General features: G+C 53.4%; 1 protein-coding gene across 6 annotated transcripts in view; it reads right to left on the bottom strand.

Moving 5' to 3' along the window:
- Positions 1-12,490: 12,490 nt before the first annotated feature.
- The window catches only part of LINGO1 (leucine rich repeat and Ig domain containing 1), a 515,304-nt gene continuing 509,318 nt past the window's right edge, over positions 12,491-18,476 (bottom strand). For all 6 annotated transcript variants that reach the window (XM_089781970.1, XM_089781969.1, XM_089781971.1 and 3 more), the window contains one exon: positions 12,491-14,698. In XM_089781970.1, coding sequence (XP_089638096.1) covers positions 12,845-14,686 — 1,842 coding nt within the window. In that variant the 5' untranslated portion in view covers positions 14,687-14,698 and the 3' untranslated portion in view covers positions 12,491-12,844. The remainder of the gene's footprint in view (positions 14,699-18,476) is intronic.

Below are 18,476 nucleotides of genomic sequence, written 5' to 3'. Positions count from 1 at the left end.
TCCCTGTGGGGGCAGCCCCAGCTTTCTGGCTTTCCCTGAGCCCACGTGCCAGCCCCTGCCATGGTGCTGTCAGTGTCTCCTGGCTTCACACCCACTAGCACCCAGATTCCAGGACCCCTGCACAGCTGGCTGGCGGGCGGGATCAAGCAGAGTGCCCCAAGGGTCGATTCTGAGTTTTGTTCAACAGCTTTATTAAGGGCCTGGATGAAGGGCTGAATTGCACCCTCAGCAAATTTGCGGATGACACTAAGCTGGGGGGGAGATAGATATGTTAGAGGACAGGGATAGGGTCCAGAGTGACCTAGACAAAATGGAGAATTCGGCCAAAATAAATCTGAGGAGATAACAACAAGGAATCCTGCACTTGGGACAGAAGAATCCCAAGCACTGTTATAGCTTGGGGACCTGTAGCAGCAGTTGGGCAGAAAAGGACCTGGGGATTACAGTAGACGAGAAGCTGGATATGAGTCAACAGTGTGCCCTTGTAGCCAAGAAGGCTAATGGCATATTTGGGGTGCATCAGCAGGAGCATTGCCAGGAGATCTAGAGACCTGAGTATTCCCCTTTATTTGGCACTGGTGAGGCTGCATCTGGAGTATTGTGTCCAACTCTGGGTCCCCCAGTAAAGAAAGGATGTGGACACATTGGCGAGAGTCCAGTAGAGGACAACTAAAATGTTTAGGGGGCTGGAGCACATGACTTACAAGCTGAGGCTGAGGGATTTGGTCTTATTTACTTTGCAGAAGAGAAGCGTGACTGACGGGGGATTTGACAGCAGCTTTCAACTTCCTGAAGGGGGTGTCCAAAGAGGATGGAGGGAGGCTGTTCACAGTAGTGACGGATGCAGAACAAGGAGCAAAGTTCTTAAGTTACAGTGGGAGAGGTCCAGATTGGATAGTAGGAAAAACTATTTCCCTAGGAGGGTGGTGAAGCACTGGTACGGGTTCCCTATGGAGGGGTGGAATCTCCATCCCTAGAGGTTTCTAAGTCTCGGCTTGACAAAGCCCTGGCTGGGATGATTTAGTTGGGATTGGTCCTGCTTTAGGCAGGGGGCTGGACTTGATGACTCCTGAGGTCTCCTCCAGCCCTGGGATTGTCTGATCCACTCACACAGCTGGCACTAACAGGAGGGCCGGGACAAATCATACAGTGGAGCCTGAGCCACCAAACCCAACTGTAGCCTCTGGCTAGGATGGAAGCCATTTCCAGGCCAGGAGGGGGTGGGGGCGGTGGTAGCACCCTAGTTGCAGCATCTCTGGGTTTTACTGCAGCTGGAGGATGCAGATGCTGATTGCCTGGCTATGGACAGCCAGAGCTGTCCCATGTACAGGCTGGTTCAGGGTGGCTGCCCTAGACCTGCTGGACAACTTGGGGCCATGGGTCTGGTTTGGGGCAGTAGCAGCCCCCCCACCCTCCACTCACTGCAGTAGTGGGAGCAGCATGCTGTGCCCTGCTGTGCCATCCTGCTGTGCCGCCTGCTCCCAGCCCACTGCGCCCGTTTCTCCATGGCGGGGAAGCACAGCGCCCCAGCCCCAGAGCGCTCCACTTGCTGTAGCTGCGGGCACGCGTGGCACAGCAGGCTGGGGCGGGACAGATCCGAGAGGTTGCCACGTCACTCCGGCTCATGCCACCACAGTGGGGGGGATCCCTGCATCAGGCCCCCCATAATTTCCTGGTCGTGTTGCCCAGGGGCGGGGCAGGGCCTGGAGCAGGGTTTGTGGAAGGGGCAAGGCAGGAGGCGTGGACGTTGCCCTGGCCCAATGCTTGGGGTTATGGGTTGGGGTTGCCCCAGACACCACCCCTACCTCAGGACAGCCCTGTGCACAGTCATGATGCCCTGTCAGAGGCTGGTGCTGCTTTGGGCTGAATACAAAAGTAGCAGCAGCATCCCACCCTGGCCACAGTCGGGCTGCTAAGAGGACGTAGCCCCTCCCCCCCAGACTGTCCCCCTCACTCCTGGCCAGATGTGGGAAATGAGCTTGGAGCTGGGCGTTTGGGGGCTGCAGGAGCGTGGCACGGAGCTCCGCTTAGGCCCAGCTGGGCCCACTCAATGTCCAGCCCTCACCCGTCCTCTGGCTCTGGGGGCCTCTCCCGTTCGCTGCTCGCTCGGATGCCCTGCTGCCCCCGCAGTCACTGGGCTGCAGGTGGCAGGGGTGACACAGGTGATGGTCAAGGGCCTGGGACATACAAGTGGTCGACCTGGGGAGCTAAGGGTTCAGCCCAACCTGCGTGGCAGGACAGCATGTGGCTGAAGGTGAGATGTGCGACCTGTGAGCAAAGCTGATTTCACGCCCCTCCCTCCTCGGCATGTCGGGCCAAGGGTTCAGGTGCCCAGGCTCCGGTTTTGGCACAAAGATGGTTTTTTGGTATCAACCTTAATGTTGAACAAGGTGCCAGAGACAGAGGCAGCCTCCTGGCAAGAAGCCTCTCTCCGTCCCTCAGCAAACCAGCCCGATAACGCCTCTCACTGAGTTTTACCACAGACACAAGGCTGGGAGCCCCCTGCTCACTCTGTGCCCTCATGAATGGGCAGGAAAAGCAACTTGTAGATTTCAGCAACGGCACAAGTTTTATTCTTCACTTCACAGCCAAGAAAATGGCCCAGCCGAGGGAGCCCTGGCCACCCCGACCTGCTTTTCTTCTGCTCCCTCTGCCTGCTGTAATCATGCGGCAGTTGCAAAAAGAAATCCAGGTCACAAAGCGTCGCAATTTGTATGAGAGCAGGGCTGTTACCATGAGCGCTGCGCTCAGCTCCCGCGCCGGCCCTGCGATGCCTGAGAACGTCAGGGCCGCTCCAATGCAGAGCCAGAATCAGCCCCAACCTTCCCCGCCATTCCTCTCAGCGTCCCTGCTGGGGCGGGGCCCGGTGATGGAAAGGCAGGAGTCCAGTGTCGGGGCGAGGAGACGCCATGCTGGCTTGACACCATCTGAGGGCACAGCCCGCCACATGCGAGTAGGGGACATCCCACATTCATCCTTCAGCGGCCAGCCCCTCTCTGGCTGGCAGGCTGAGCGGCGGCTCCACTCCCAGTTGGCAGACCCGCCAGCCTCTCGCTGAGCTGAAGGGCTATTCCCCCACAGCTCTGTCGCAGCAATGTCAGCTTTGCGTCTCATGCTCCCCCTTTGAACCGGGGTGGGGCAGCCGACCCACAGAAAAATTAGTCGGGGGCCGCACACAAGTGAGAAGCAAAAAACCAGCAACAACCCTCACGGCTGTGGTCCCTGACGGAGAAGGAGGAGGACGCTCCCCAACTCCCCCCATTCCCCTCGCACACCAGAGCCTAGGGGAGCCCAGCCTAGTAGATTTAGGGTGCTCTAGCCCCGCAGGGGAGGGACTGGAGCACCAATGCAGGTTCCCTAATGTTGGGGTGGGCCCTGAGCCTCGGGGGCCTGATTCAGGCAAGGCAGGTGCCACATCTGGCCCCCGGGCCTGAGGTGCCCCACCCCTGTTTAAACCCTTTCCAGATCTGGCCTGAGCCCCAGGAGACTGTTGAGGATGGAGGCCCTCTTGGGGAGGGGCCGAGGGCTGATTGGTGGTGGGATTTCTGTGTTGGGCTGAGGCAGGGCGCCTGTCTCGCCCCAGCAGGGTGTTGTGCTGTGGCAGGGCCCCGCACTTGCTACCCACTCGCTACCCTCCGTTCCAGGGCTATTCCCCTGCTGCTGGGGAGGCGAAGGCGCTGCTGGAACGGCTGCTGTGGCCAGCTCCCCGGGACCGGGCTGTTTATCTCCCATCAGGACAATAAATCAGCGCTGGGCTCAATGACTCATCCAGATTTTATTAAGATCTTGTAAACAATTATTGGGCATGAGAGCAGCGGCGGCCAGCTCTGTCAGAGAGAAGAGTCCGGCCAGCCCCAGCCACTGAGCTCTTCCCTGGCCGCTGGGCCTGGCCCCATGGCCCCCACATGGTGCGCGCTTCCCCAGCCTCTGCAGAGCAGGGACCTAGTAATAACCAGCCACCACAGGCACTTACCATGGGACCTGGCCCCTGCAACAAACTGCTGTAATCCAGGGCTTACCACCCAGCCAACGCCCGGCACTGACTCTGGGATGCCCCCCCCACTCAGCCAGCCACCGCCCGGCGCTGACCCCGGGATCCCCCCCCCAACCAGCCACCCACCACCCGGCACTGACCCCGGGATCCCCTCCCACCCAGCCACCCACCGCCTGGCGCTGACCCCGGGATCCCCTCCCACCCAGCCACCCACCGCCCGGCGCTGACCCCGGGATCCCCTCCTACCGAGCCACCCACCGCCCGGCGCTGACCCCGGGATCCCCTCCACCCAGACAGCCACCGCCCGGCGCTGACCCCGGGATCCCCCCCCACCCAGCCACCCTCCGCCCGGTGCTGACCCCGGGATCCCCCCCCCCCAGCCAGCCACCGCCCGGTGCTGACCCCGGGGTCCCCACTCACCCAGCTAACCACCACACTGCACTTACTCTGGGAACCCTACCCAGCCAGCCACTGAACTGCACTTACTCATAGCATCATGGAATCCCAGGGCTGGAAGAGACCTCAGGAGTCATCGAAGCCAACCCCCTGCCCAAAGCAGGGCTTTCCAGCCATCAAACTAACCACAGCTCAGTGCTTACCCTGGGAACCCCACCTAGCCACCACCCTCCACTTTCCCTGGGAACCCCCCCCCCCCGCCACTCCAATGGCCTTACCCTGGGATGCCCACCCACCCATGCCTGGCACTGCCCTTACTCTGAGAAGCCATTAACAAATACAGGTGTCAGTGCCTATGTCCCTGGATGTCTTATCCACATGCCACGGGCCCTGGTTATGCAGCCTCATCTTTTGGTTAAGGTGGCCAGACTTGGCCCTTCTATTCTCTGCCAGGAGCTGGAGAACACCCCCACGTCCTTCCTGAGTGTTTCTCTGGGCAGGCATCCCATGGCACTTTACAAGGCTTGGTCCAGATTAGCCTTAGGGTGCTCCAGCTGGATGAGTGGCTCTGGCCAGAGAACTCATTTCGAGTGCTTACCACGCATCTCCTTAGATGGACCGAGTGATCAGAGAGAGAGAAATGGCTCCAGGCGCTTGGGAGCGACCGGCCCTCTCCAGGGCGCTGGGTTTGGCACCCAATAGGAGACACTGGGCCAGGAAGAGCCAGTGTAGTTCAGCCCTCATGCCATCTGGCATTTGTCTGGAGGAGCAGTGGCCTGCTCTGTAGCTGGATTGGGTTGCGAGGGCGGGGGTTTCATGACAGTCCCTGGAGAGGCCTGTGCAAAGCCACAGGAAAAGCCCACAGCCACCAGCAGAGTCTGTTGTGTGTCACCCGCCCCTGCCAGCATTCTGAGAGCAAAGCCCAGGGCAGGTGGGACCACGCTGGGCCTGCAGACACTGCGCGCAAAACACACCACCATGAAAACAGCCTTTATTTGTGTGTAAGCTTCTTTATAAGAGCAAAAGACTTCTGAATCCACTCTTTGAATGCAGGGACACTGCCATCTGCAGCAAGTGCCTTGCTGGGCTTTGGTGGGGTTTGAAGCTGTGTGTGTTGAATTAGGCCTTTTAATTACAGTATTAAAAAGGATAACTGGAAGTCAATTATACAGCCCTTTGAAGCTGCCTGAGTTAACAGCCAGCCAGGAACACGGTGTCTATGGCACCTGCCTGCGAGAGGCCTAGTCCACTGCTCACTTGAGCTGGTGATTGAGTTGTTCACAGCCTGAGGGGAAGGGGGAAATCTAGGCAGAAGAGGGGTTTGTATTTATCTTTCTGATTTCAGTGGGACACAAGGATTGGCTGCCTATTACCCATGGCCACAACGGGTGGGAGCCCTGCTCTCTTTGGATGTTTAGGCAAAGGCAGTCATGAAGCGGCCTTGATTAATTTAGCATCACAATGTTGCTTCCAGCTAGTATTATCAGTCCTAAGAGAACAATGGGGAAATTGGGGGTGCAGCGAGGCAAAGTGACTTGATGGAGGTCATTCGGTATTTCAGTAGCAGAGTAGTCCATAAATCTCAAGAGTCCTGGTGCGTCATCAGAAGAGCATAAGAAGGGCCATACTGGGTGAGAACAAAGGTCCATCTAGGCCAGTATTTTGTCTTCTAACTCTTGCCACTGCCAGTCGCCCCAGAGGGAATGCAGAGAAATGGGTAATCATCAAGTGATCCATCCATCACTCCTTCTCAGCTTCTGAGAAACTGAGGCTAGGGCCACCTCCTTTGAGCTAACCACCAGGCAACACTGCCTCTCACACTTAGCATCTCTTCCAGCTGTACACAGGGCACCTTTCCTTCCAAAGGATCTCCTAAGCATGCAAACAAGAACCAGTGCATTTGCTACTGAAATGCAGCTATGCCTGGAGTGGGGCATGGAAGTGGCTTACTAGCACGCAGCAACACACCACCACAAACACACACAACACAACAGTGGTGAACGGGCCATGAAGCATGCCAGCACTGACTAAAACCGCAGCAGGGAGCAGACTTCCAGCAAACCCGCGAGGAGGTACGATGAACACAACTAGGCCCTCTAAGTCAGGAGTGGCAAGGAAAATCTTGAGCGCCGCAGGGCTCCCAGGTGACAGTTACATATTTGTCTCTTAAGTCAGGCTGGGCAATAAGGGGCCTGTAGGCTGGAAGTGGTTCGTTAGGGCCCTTTATTTACCGGAGAGCCTGCAGGTGCAACACCCATTGGCTGCAGTTCAGCTTCCAGCCAATGGGAACTGATAAAGCAATGTGGGCCAGGCAACCACTTTCCACAGCTGCCATTGGCCAGGAATGGAGAACCGCAGCCAATGGGACTGTGGGAACCAGTGTGGACGGGGCAACCACTTCCTGGCCAATGGCAGCAGCAGAAACAGCGAACCACAGCCAATGGGAGCTTAAGGGGCGACACCTGTGGACACTCGGGTTAATAAAGCCTCAGGTGGCTAACGCTAGTGAACTGCTCTCAGCCCACAGGCGGCTTTACTGCTGCGCTAAGTCAAGCTGTGAGCTGCTGGTGGCACGGGGAGTGGGCCTATAGCATGTGGGAATGTTTTCTGCTGAGGTTTCCTGAAGGACAATCAACTCGGTACCATTTCCTATGGCGTTACATGGCCTGGGTCTGTTCCAAACACCCCAGACCCTTGGGGACAGTCAGTGCTTGCATCCCGCTCACAAGCTCAGCCAAGCTCCTGTTCCTAGTGCTGCTGAATCCTAGGCCCTTGGCACTCCCAGCTTCACCATTCAATGGTGCAGCTGAGACCAAAGGGTGTAGCATAGACAGGGATAATGGTACAGGCTGAACCTTTGTAGTCCAGCACCCTGGGGACCTGACCAGCACCGAACCAGAGAACTTGCCAGACCCCGGGAGGTCATTTTTGTTTGGCAGCATTCCCAACACTTCCACTGCTTGCTGGGTACTTAGAAGACATTTAGGAGTAAGTTAGAGCTAAATAACAGCACAGAGCACTGAGAGCTAAGACTGGTGGCTGTAAGCAAACTTTATGGGACTGCGTGAAACTTGGCGACACCCGGGATAAGTGGACGTCCAGCTCATTGAAATCAGGCCGGGCCACGATGTTGCCAGACTAGAGAGGTTCAGCCTGTAGAATGATTTCAGGGGGGATTAAAATTCAATGAGGTGTGAAAATGCCCAGGAGTGGGAGAAACCCTGGTGCCCACAGCCCTTCGTGTCGACTGCTGGCTTGCCTGCAGTGTAAGTGCTTGTCGGGGGGTTCTACATTACCACTGACCTCCTGCCAGTTGGCTGCCAGGCATTTCTCCGTCCATGAGGCAAAACTGCTTGATGACACCCTGAAAAAGGGGGGGGGGGGCTCTTTGGCCACAGTGCTGAGCCCACACTGCCTGCGGGAGTAGTTCACCAAGTGTGCAGCATGGTCCCAAGGTCAGGGCTGCGGCATCCTTGCAGCCCCATTTCCCAGGTGCTATGAGCCTGCCTGGCCCTTTCGGCAAATAGCTGCTAGGTATCCAGCAGGTTAGCCTGCAACTAGCCCGTCTGCTGGACGGCTGACCTGCACGGCCCAGGCACTGGACACGGAACGACGGTTCCGTTCACCTTACTGCACGCTCCTCGGAGCTGCTGCTGGGAGTACACAGGGCACACTGGCTCTTCCGGCAGGAAATGGCAGGCAGCTAGGCTGGGGAAATACAAGCTGCAGCCTGTAAATTCGTTTAAGCTATTAGAGCACTAACCACGGATTCATGCAGCACATCGTGGCACCTTTCAGCCACTGACAATTTGCAGAGATGGGCAAGCCTGATCAGCTCCATGTTACTGTGTGGAAACCAAGGCCTGGAGGGAGGAAATGATTTGCCCAAGGTCATCCACTCAGTCAGTGGCAGGGTTGGAACTAGAAGCTAGATCCCTGTTTTGGGCTGCAATCCAGGAACCAATGCCTTCAGCGACTCCTGGTGCGCATAGATGCCAAGTGCACTACGAGGGCCTGGGGAACGCAGGGCAATGGAGTAAATTCTCCATGCTGCGGGTAGATTGGGACACCAGGTTTAACTTCCCAGTTGTGAAACAGGCCATTGATGACGCTACAGGCTTTGCCTTTGGAGAGTCTAGGGAAAAGGCGCTAGACCGGAGCATTCTTAGCACCTGCTCATTTCTCTGGGTGGTGGTGATGGCCCAACAATTAAGGTCAGTGGTGTAAGTGGAGGAGACCCTATGTTATGATAGAAGCATACTGAGCTCACCACAAAGCCGGGGGGGAGGGGAGGGGACGGTCTGGGGGACTCACCTGGCAAGGGCCTCAATTCCACTAGGTAATGACCCTTGGGGCAACAGAAATGAAGGGAAGGGGGCCAAGGCTTGGAGACTAAGGGCCTGGAGAGAGTCAGCCCTGACCTCACCACTGGATTCCCATCAGCTTAGGTCATAGCTGGAGTGACCGTGGCAATCTCCTGGCACATTAAACCAGCCAATACTTCAGGCTGCTTGGCCTGTCTGAGAACTGCAAAAGCAGGGTCGTTGCCTGGCAGGGTTGAGGTGCTTTGGCAGAGCTGGGGTGCATGCGGTGTGTCCACCTGCAGACAAAGCTTTTAGTGCATTGGCAGAGTGGGGCAGGCTCTGTGGCTGGCAGAACTGCCACTCAGATGCTGCTACTGAAGGAGATCCATTGCAAAGGCCCAGCCGCCGGCCCCGTGGACGCTGGAGGAAAATTCCTTAGCCCCCTGATACCACTCTGCCTTGCTGTTGACATGATCAAATGCAAGGCGCAGTCCTTGTGGTCACTCTGCTCAGCCAGCGCTCGCGCTGTTGGATTCTCCACATGTCCATTGGGTTCTCTAGGTACTGCGTTGTTTGGCTGCCCACCCAACTCTGCTTCTCCATCTCACCTGCCCGAGGGCCCAGTTCTCGAGGGGAGGAGAGAGGGAGGCATTTTGTTGGCAGATTGTAGCAGGAGATGGATACTTATTGACAAGTTGGGTCTGAGTTTGCAAGGGCTGGTCTGTTTCATTCGCCAATCATTGTGGCGTGACCTGCACGGACTCTCCATTCACTAAATGGCTCCCACCCAGCAATCAAGCTGCTGTCCTGACAGTATGATTCCACTCTGCCCTGGCAGGGGGTGGCAGACAATTCGGTCTTGATGCTGAGACCACCAGTAAATATGCTAATTAATGCCAGTGGTGGTGGGGGGGGGGCACAGGGTTGCAGACCCCTGTTCAGCCGAGCCCTGGAATGAGACAGATCCACTTCACCTAGTCACCCATTGGACATGAGCCTGGAATAGCTGTTGGCCACCAGCTGGATTCAAATCAGTTACTTCATGACCAAAAGGCTGCATAGCCCAAGAGCTGGCCACTTCCCCTGTGAATTAATGAATTGGTAGTAAAGAAAGGGGCTTTCCAATGCAAAGTCAAAGCCTCAAGCTTCAAAGCTTCCAAATTGTTTTGCATGGAATCATTCAGCCAAGGGCCAGACACGGCCACAGTCTGCAGTCCCATAGCTGACCTAGGGCTCATTCCTGAGGGGATACTGACCCATTTAAAGTGACAGGATGCTATAAATAATTTCTCCCGCTTTGGGAGCCGAGCAAAGCAACCAGTCCCTTCTGAAATGTACAAATGAGAATCATATTTAATTATGTGCCTCCAGAGGCCTATATATTGGAATAAATTGAATGGGGGAAAATCTGAGCTTGTTTGATAAAGCTTTGTCTGTTTTCAAAGCTTATCTTACATCATATCTTTCCCCCTCGCCTCTGTGCCTCTTCGTTTCTCTCTCCCTCTGTGGTTGCCCTTCTGACTCTGTGCTTTAATTTATTCACCATACAATGTCTTTACATCCTGCTTTCTGTAATTCACACCATAGTCTCAACCCACTATTTCACTCTGCTGTGTGCTCTGGGACTTCACTTGTTTGAGAGGCACCAAAATAAAGTTGCTGATATCCTGGACCCAGTCTCGGTGGCGTGCTCTGACTGGAAACTGAGTGTGCACAGAAAAGGGGGCAGGACTTGACTTTACGGGCAATGGAGACGGCTGCAAAAGCCTCTGGCTCTGGTGCAAGGCAAACACACCTTCCGTAGCACAAACCGACCCTTACGCTTCCCTTCTTTAAAGCAATCCAATTATAGCTGATCAAAACCGAGACTCTTTCAAACCCCCGTGGAGTGAACACGATCTCCAGGGAACAGTTCTAGTGTATAAACCGGCTTGGAAGGATTCCATTTTTTATCGGTAAATGTCAATAAACATCGATTTCACTGGACACATACAAAAAAAGGAAACATTTCTAATGATGATGATCTAAATTTACAACGAGGCAAAGTGTAAAAAAAAGGCAGATCGAGAACTTCGTGACTAGGATTGTGAATCAGGCTTGTTACAAATGGACTAGTGAAGAGACGGTAAAAACAGGTGGGATTTGTTAATTTAAGGGTATTTATTTAGTATATTGTGACACGTGAGGGTCATAATTTGAGTTTTAATGCTTATAAGGCTTTAGCTTTTTGAACATCAGTATCGACTGACAATTGTCCAACTGCCACTGAAAATCTAAATCACTGAAAACAGCAGAATATGGGTGAAACCCATATATTTGTGCCTCTGTAAAATTTTAAAAGTCAATAATCTAAAAAAGGATTAAAAACACATCCATGTGATCCTTCAAAATAATACAAGGGTAAAAATTGGTTTCTGCCAAGCCTACCGGAGAAACACGAGGTGCTCAGCTGCTCCTGGCGATAGACTCAGAGAGATAATCACATAGGTTAAATAGCTAGAAAACAGCTTGCCCCACTCTCTACCCCAGCTGCTGCTCCTCACTTCCAAACTACCCTGCTCACATGCCCCTCCCGTGTCTCCAGCATTTGAATCTTCCAGCCAAGATCTCCTGCGTGCTGGGAAGCTCAAGTCCCAGGAGAAGGCCTGAGAGCACTTGAGAGATGTCAGAGAGAAAGATTTCACAGCATTGAGCCAAGAGGCTCCGGGGACCTTCGGGGTGGGCATAGGTGGATGTGGTAGTTAACAGATTCCTTTTGGTGCACAGAGGCAGCCTAGGGGCCACAGATGCCAGGTTAGAAGGCACAGCCTTTCCACCCCAGCTCCAGCACTGACTTCTGCCCTCAGCAGCACCCTGGTTGCACCACTGAAGTCAATGAAAGGTTGGGTGGCTGTGCCAAGGCAGGCTGACTCTAGAAAGCCCAACACCCCTTTCTCAGTCTGTTTGCCACAGCCCCCGCTGGAGAGAGGCTATGCACTGACAGCAGCAGAGGCTAGTAGCCGCAGACTGCTCTCTTCGCCTGACTTCCCATGTACAGCCATGCAAATCAAGAGCCATTCTGTAGAAGGCAGGGGAGTTAGGGGAGGAGAAGGCCAGTAGGAGAGCAACACCAGGCAGCATCTCTAACACCATTATTCATAGCTGTTGAAAAGAGCCCTCTCCCCACAGAACACCCATGGATGAATTAAATAACAGGCCCCCTTCTACCTGTTAACCCCGGAAAACCCTGGAAACCCAGGCTAGCATGCCCGGAAACACTCCTGGGAAAGGCCTGGTTGGGACATTTCAGAGCAGTGGAACTGAACCTTGATAGTTCAAACCAAAGGCTGGAGATTCAGCTGACAAGAGGAAGCCATTTACTGGTACATAGAGACAGCACAGCTGACCTCCAGATTCTGATAAGGACCGAGGAAAAAAAGGCGTAGAACACTTTGACCCTCAAGCAGTGCACAGGGAAAGGCGGTGGCCCAATTGCTGATAATTTGATACTTTTGATCTAAAAAGGACCACCAACACGTCGGGCCGAATTCTACCTGGACTGATCTCCCAGCAACCCGCTTCCCTTCAGAGGTGTGCCCGGGGCTGCAAGTCACAGCAGAACTTGTACTTTCTCCTCTGCTGAGGCAAGAGCCTTTCCCTAGTGCAACAGGGAGCTCTGGCTCACACTAGGAGTCATTTGGATGGAAGCCCCAGCATCCGCCACCACTAGAGAGTTAGAGAAGAGGAAGAAAAATAAAACTCAATCAGATACAGAACTGGACAGATCAAGAAGTCAAGATTTTGCATTCCAACTATCTCTAGGAAATAGGGCGGGTTTTTTTATTTCAATTTTTCATAAAAATCCATAATTATTGAAATCAGTTACAAGGGAAGTTCATAACTTTTTATTGATTTGTTTTCTTTTTTTCTTTTCCCCCTCTTGTCATTAGATCTGACACCGATGTCAGACCATGTCCTTACAAACACCGGAGTCCTGGAGACATCAGCAGAATGTTTTCCTGGTATAAAGAGGAGGAAGGAGTGGTGGTGCAGAGAGGTGGGGATAGAACAAGAGGACCGGGCGGTTCAGATTAGGAGAGAGGTCGGCATGTTTGTAGCAACGTTCTGTTTTGTTTTTAAAAAAACTTTATTATTTGCAAATTGCTTCTGGTTAGATCATTTTCATGTTGAACTTGCGCGGCGCATCGGCAGAGCTGATGCCAGCGTCAGACTTGCGCGGCACATACTCGATCTCAATGTTGTGCTTCGTGTTGCCTTTCCCCCGGCTCCACAGGAAGAGAAGCACCAGACAGAAGAGCACCACACCTAGGAAGGAGATAAAACCCATCGTGGTGGCGATGATGAGAGTCTTGATGTCGAAGGGGAAAGGCACGGTGGCGCGTGTACTGTTGGCGTCGCTCTCATTGGGCTGGTTGGAGATGAAAGCAAAGGTCTTGTTAGGCTGGTGGGGCCAGTCTGGGGAGTAGCTCCGCACGTGAAGGTGGGCCAGCATGGTGTCATTGCCACCCGCATTGCTGGCGATGCATAGGTAAGTGCCATTGTCCTGGATCTGGGCATAGCGCACCTCCAGAGTGCCATCAGGAAAGACCGTGAGTCGCCCATTGGTTTTGGTAGAGATGAGGTGCTTCTTCGGAGAGAGCCATGTGATCGTTGGGGGTGGATCCCCATCTGCCCGGCACACAAAATGCACTGTGTGGCCCTCATCCACGAAGATCTGCTGTGGCTTGCGGTCTCGTATGCGCGCCCGGCGGCAGGTGAAATAGTTGGGCAGGAGCACGTCGGGGAAGTCTTTGAACTCCTTTCCCTGGACAAACTCGGGAGTGGAACAGGTGGGCTGCTGTTTGTTGAAGTTCAACCTCCAGCGGCGTCGGAAAATCCAAAGCAGCCGGCAGTCACAGGCCAAAGGGTTGTTATCCAAAATGAGCGTCTCCAGGTTCCCCACTGAGTGGAAGGCAGATTCCTCCAGTGTGGTCAGCAGGTTCCCAGACACGTTCAGGATGCGCAAGTAGTTCAGACCTCTGAAGGCATAGGGCTCCACCATGGAGAGCTGCCCTCCCACCAGCTGGATCTCCTGCAGCCGCAGCAAGTCATGCAGCATGGAGCCCTCAACAGTGAGGATGGGGTTGTAGGACAGGTTCAGGAACCTGAGATAAACTAAGTGCCTGACAGACACATAGGGGATGGAAGTCAGATTGCAGTGGGTGATGGACAAGGACGTCAGGTTCAGTCCATAGAGGCAGTTAGACGTCATGGTATCCAGATAGGGCCAGTGGGAGATCTCAAGGACCTTAAGCCTGTAGAGCCTCCTAAAGGAGTAATCCCTGATGGCGTTGATGTTCAGGTGGCGCAGCCTCAGCACAATCAAGCCGTGCAAGTGAGACAGCGCCTCCGTAGGGATGGAGGTCAAGTTGCATTTTTCCAGCGTCAGCTGCTCCAAGCTGTTGAGGCCGCTAAAGGCCCGGTGGGAGATGTAGACCAGGTCATTGTCCCCAACCTCCAAAGACTTCAGGTTATACAAGTCCTGGAACATGTAGTCTAGGAGGATCACAATTTTGTTCTCACTAATGTCTAGCTTGGTAAGATTGCTGAGTCCAGTGAACACCCCCAAGGGGATCAGCTTGAGCCGGTTACTCCTGAGTCCCAGAGTCCTGAGGTTATAGAGGTTGTTGAAAGCCCCAGGCTCAATGGCACTGATAGTGTTCTCGTTTAACTCCAGCTCCTCCAGGTGAGGGTAGTTGGCAAACTCATCCTGGTTGAGAGTCTTGATTCGGTTCTTACTCAAGTCCAGGAGCCGAGTCTCCGTGGGAATCCCCTCGGGGACGGCGATGAATCGCTTCCGATGGCACAGCACCGAGCGCTCTTGGGCAGAGCACTCACAGCGGGGCGGGCAGCCCGTGGCAGAGCCGGAGAGGATGGATCCCAGCATCAGGAGGAGGATCGGCTGCCAGCAGGCCAGGATTGGGTTATGCATGCTCACCTCCCCAGCTTTCATCCTCTCTCTCACCTGCAAGCAACACAAAAACAAAGAGGGGGAGGGAAGAAGAGCCATGGTTAGCAAATAAAGCCCAGCAGAAAGGCAAAAGTCCCTTCAGTTCAAGTCAGCTTCCAGGTTCATTGGCCTGCCAGTGCAGGTATTAACTACAGGGGAAATACCTGCTTGGTCCAGGCTGGATACTCTGCGTACACAGGGCCATGGCGATGCTATCATTCTCAGTGCCACACCTCCAGCCAGGCACACCTGTCTGCACAGCACCGAAGGGAGCAGAACACGCACACCTGATGAGCTGCAGGTGAGCAGCACTTCACTAGTACCAGTCCCCGTACTATCCAGCCAGACAGCTGTCCAGTGACTGGTCATCTTTGGGTTTCTCCCTGCCCATCACTTTTCCTGCCCTCCTAGCTCAGTCTTAGAACTCGCCGCAGCAGCAGTGTCCAAGGGGGGAAAGTGGCCATCAGGACTGGCACGTTCTGCCTTCAGGCTGGCACCTCACTGTGCGTTTACCTCTAATTGTGGGGCAAAGGCCCCTATGCTCCTGTCCTCCTCCAGAGGCAGCTCCTGCCCCGCAGCCTGGATTTTTCCTTGTCTTCCCATTACCCCCCTCCGTCCCATGGGGCTGGGACTGTCCCTAGGAGTCCCTTCCCTCTGGACAGATTTCCAAATTGCAGCCACAGAAACGGCCAACTAGGCAAATTTAAATGTGGTTCAGCTGCTTGAGTGGGTTTGAATTTCTGCTCCATGACTCTGAATTCACAGGGTCTCTGGGCAGGGAACTCTACTTCACACTGATCTTTTGGCACCCACATTGACTGGCAAAGGAGGTTAACATTTCTGCCCCCCGGCCTGGCAATAGGTTGGGCTGCTCGTGACTAACCTGGCCTGATGAGCGCAGGGGATACCTGTTATGGAGAGGGCAATGGGTAATGGTCCAGGGCTGTCCTGGGCGGGGTGCTTGCAGTAAGAGCCCATGGCTGTCCCAAAGAACCCAACGTCTAGAGCAGACACACAAAGGGCTGGAGGGGAAACAGAGGGGAAGTGACTTGACCAAGGTCACACTGCCAGTCAGTGATGGAGTCAGGACTCTAACCAGGTCTCCTGCTCAGTGCTCTCCCCAGTGGGCCATGGTGCTGCTCAAACTGGGCTGCAGGCGGTGCGGCTGGGGATGGGGAATGCCACAGTGAAGCGGTTATGCAGTACGACTGCGCACAATGACAAAGCCTGGAAGCTTTAATATAATTTCTCACAGCAAAGTGATCTGACAAAACCACCCATGCTGAAAGAGCATCTATTACTGAGGTGTTAACTGGCTGAAAAGTGTGTCTGTCCCAACTGCCCCACCCTGGACTGAGAGCCCGAATTCGCTAACAAGCTTGCTGTGCAGTCTGCTCAGGACAGCTTCTCCAGGTGAAGTCCGAGTTGGGGGGTGAGGTACATGCAGAAAGGGGGGGCCTGCACCTCGGCCAGCAGTGCCCTAATGAGGTGCCAAGGAAGCAGGAAGCATGATCATGTGGCTGCCATGGGCTTTTGGTAGGAGCTCAGTGACCTTCCCCCTTCCTATCCCGGTTATCTGCTTGGCACCGAGGGGCCTGAGGAAAAAGGGAAGCCATGGTGTGGATGCCCTTGTTTACTTGTCCAAAGCCAGTCCTGGGCAAACTTGAGCCCCCGCTTTTGATCTGATCAAACGAGGAATGCTGCACACACGCACACAAGCTCTTGAAATGAGGCCCCCTGTAGATGGATCCTGAATACAAAACCTGCCTTTTGAATACAGAGGTGCCTGAATGAAGCATTCATAGCAGACTAGAGACCCAGGGAAACCCATCCAGCTGGCCAGACCAACTTATTTAGAGGTCCAGATTGGGGGGGGGGGGGAGGCTCTTTGTAAATTTCCCATCACTATTCATCCAACAGTCTTTGTTTTTCCAGCCTCAAACCCTTCTCAGTAGGGAACGGAATTGCATGGCCCTTGGAATGTTCCTTTTGACTGGCACCAACTCTACTCCACTGAACCACTTCCATCAGGCACAATGTGTAGTAGCTACAAGAGGGGTCTCGGAGCCAGAGCGGCTGGATTCCACTCCTGGCTCTTCTCTGTGTTCTTGGACAAGTTACTTAACCTCTCCTGTGCCTTAGCTTCCCATCAGTAAAAAGGCAATTTACCCAGGATTGCAACATCTTCTCAGATCACTGGGCACTTCCAAACTATCATTCAGCATTTAAAAACCAAGCCTGGGATTTCAGAATCTATAACACTGCTTTGAAGTTTCTTGCCTCTGAGCCAGCCCCAGTAGCTTTTTTTTTGTTTTGGTCACCATCTTTAGACCAGTGGGGGGAAAATAGCACAATATGGCTCCCAGCATCCATGGCTGCCTCTGGAATCCAAAGTAAAAACACTTAATCTCCTTTTTCCTGTTGCTTTGAATTGCATCAGATCACAGAGGCCTGGAAAACAACACACTATGTACATACAAGGACCAGTCCCTGCAATAGAGGGGCTCAGAATTTCCATCCCCAGACTGGCAGCAGAACTGCACTAGCAAAGGAAACAAAATCTACTTTACACAGGAATGGGATCCAGGAATGTCCTGTGAGCACCATTGCTGAGGTCTCTTTGCTAACAAAATCTGTCCTAATCTTATACCTGGTCCCTTACTTGGCTTCATTCATCTGGAGAAAGGATGAGAAAAACTAGTCGGATTTCTGCATCAAAGCAAAACAGGTCCCCAAGAGAAGAATTTCTGGTGGATTTCCTGTCCAGTGTGGGACGGAGCCTGGGAAAAGTCTCTGATGAGAGACAGAAATGCTACTTGATTTCTGCACCTGTGAGGAGCAAAATGGGACAAATCCATAGGAAGAGATTTGTGTGATAACCTGAAGTGGTTTTACCTACAGTCAGGACCGCACTATGACTTTCGTGGGCCCTAGACACTTTTGCCTTCGTGGGCCCCTTCCTCCATAAAAAAATATTAAAAATTATTTTTGATATAACTTTAAATACTTCAACATTTTTTTTTCTGTTTTAGGCAAAATTTAATAGATTTTCGTGGGCCCTAAAAGTTTCATTTTTTTCTGGTATGAGAAAAAAATTAAAACATTTTATTCAACCCTAAAAGTTCATTTTTTTCCTTCTGATTTTAAAAGAAATTAAAACATTTTCATGAGCCCCTAAAAGTATCATGGGCCTTAGGCACTGTGCCTAATGGAGAAGTCGGCCCTGCCTACAGTCCTGGCCATCCTTCTGGAGTCAGATCTGACCTAGCTTTGGCTGGGGGTGCAATGCCAGCACTGGCTACGTACTGAAACATTATCACCATGACAACACAACACCGGGACTACTGATTTACACATTTTAAAAACACTAACCGTGTAACCAATTGAAATTCAGTCGGTTACTTGGTTAAACGCTTTGCGGGTCAGCAGCCACGCTGCTTCCCAGGCTGCCGGCTCCGCACAGTGGGGAGTTTAACTGGCAAGATTAACCTCTTACATTTCTAATCAGAACCACGAAGGATCCTTTAACAGGGTGGGTCAGAGCTTTCCAGGTATGGCCTTTGCGGGTGCTACATACTTTGTCCCTAGGATCTGCTCTCTAGTGGTTTCAGGGAAGTGATGCAGGTGATCCAACCCTGAATGCATGTGTGCACCCTCCCATGCTGTCCTCACCTCTTCCCCCAGTTATTTCCCTGAGGCAAACCCCAGCTTCCTCATCAGTCATTTAAATGGCCCTATTCTTATGTCCTGACACAGATGAGTTGATCACTGATTTACACTCCAGAGAGCTGTT

Source organism: Pelodiscus sinensis, chromosome 14, assembly GCF_052426305.1.
Source record: "Pelodiscus sinensis isolate ZL-2025 chromosome 14, ASM5242630v1, whole genome shotgun sequence".
NCBI lineage: Eukaryota > Metazoa > Chordata > Testudines > Trionychidae > Pelodiscus > Pelodiscus sinensis.
The sequence above is the reverse complement of the archived record's forward strand: the minus strand, read 5'-3'. Positions and strand labels throughout refer to the sequence as shown.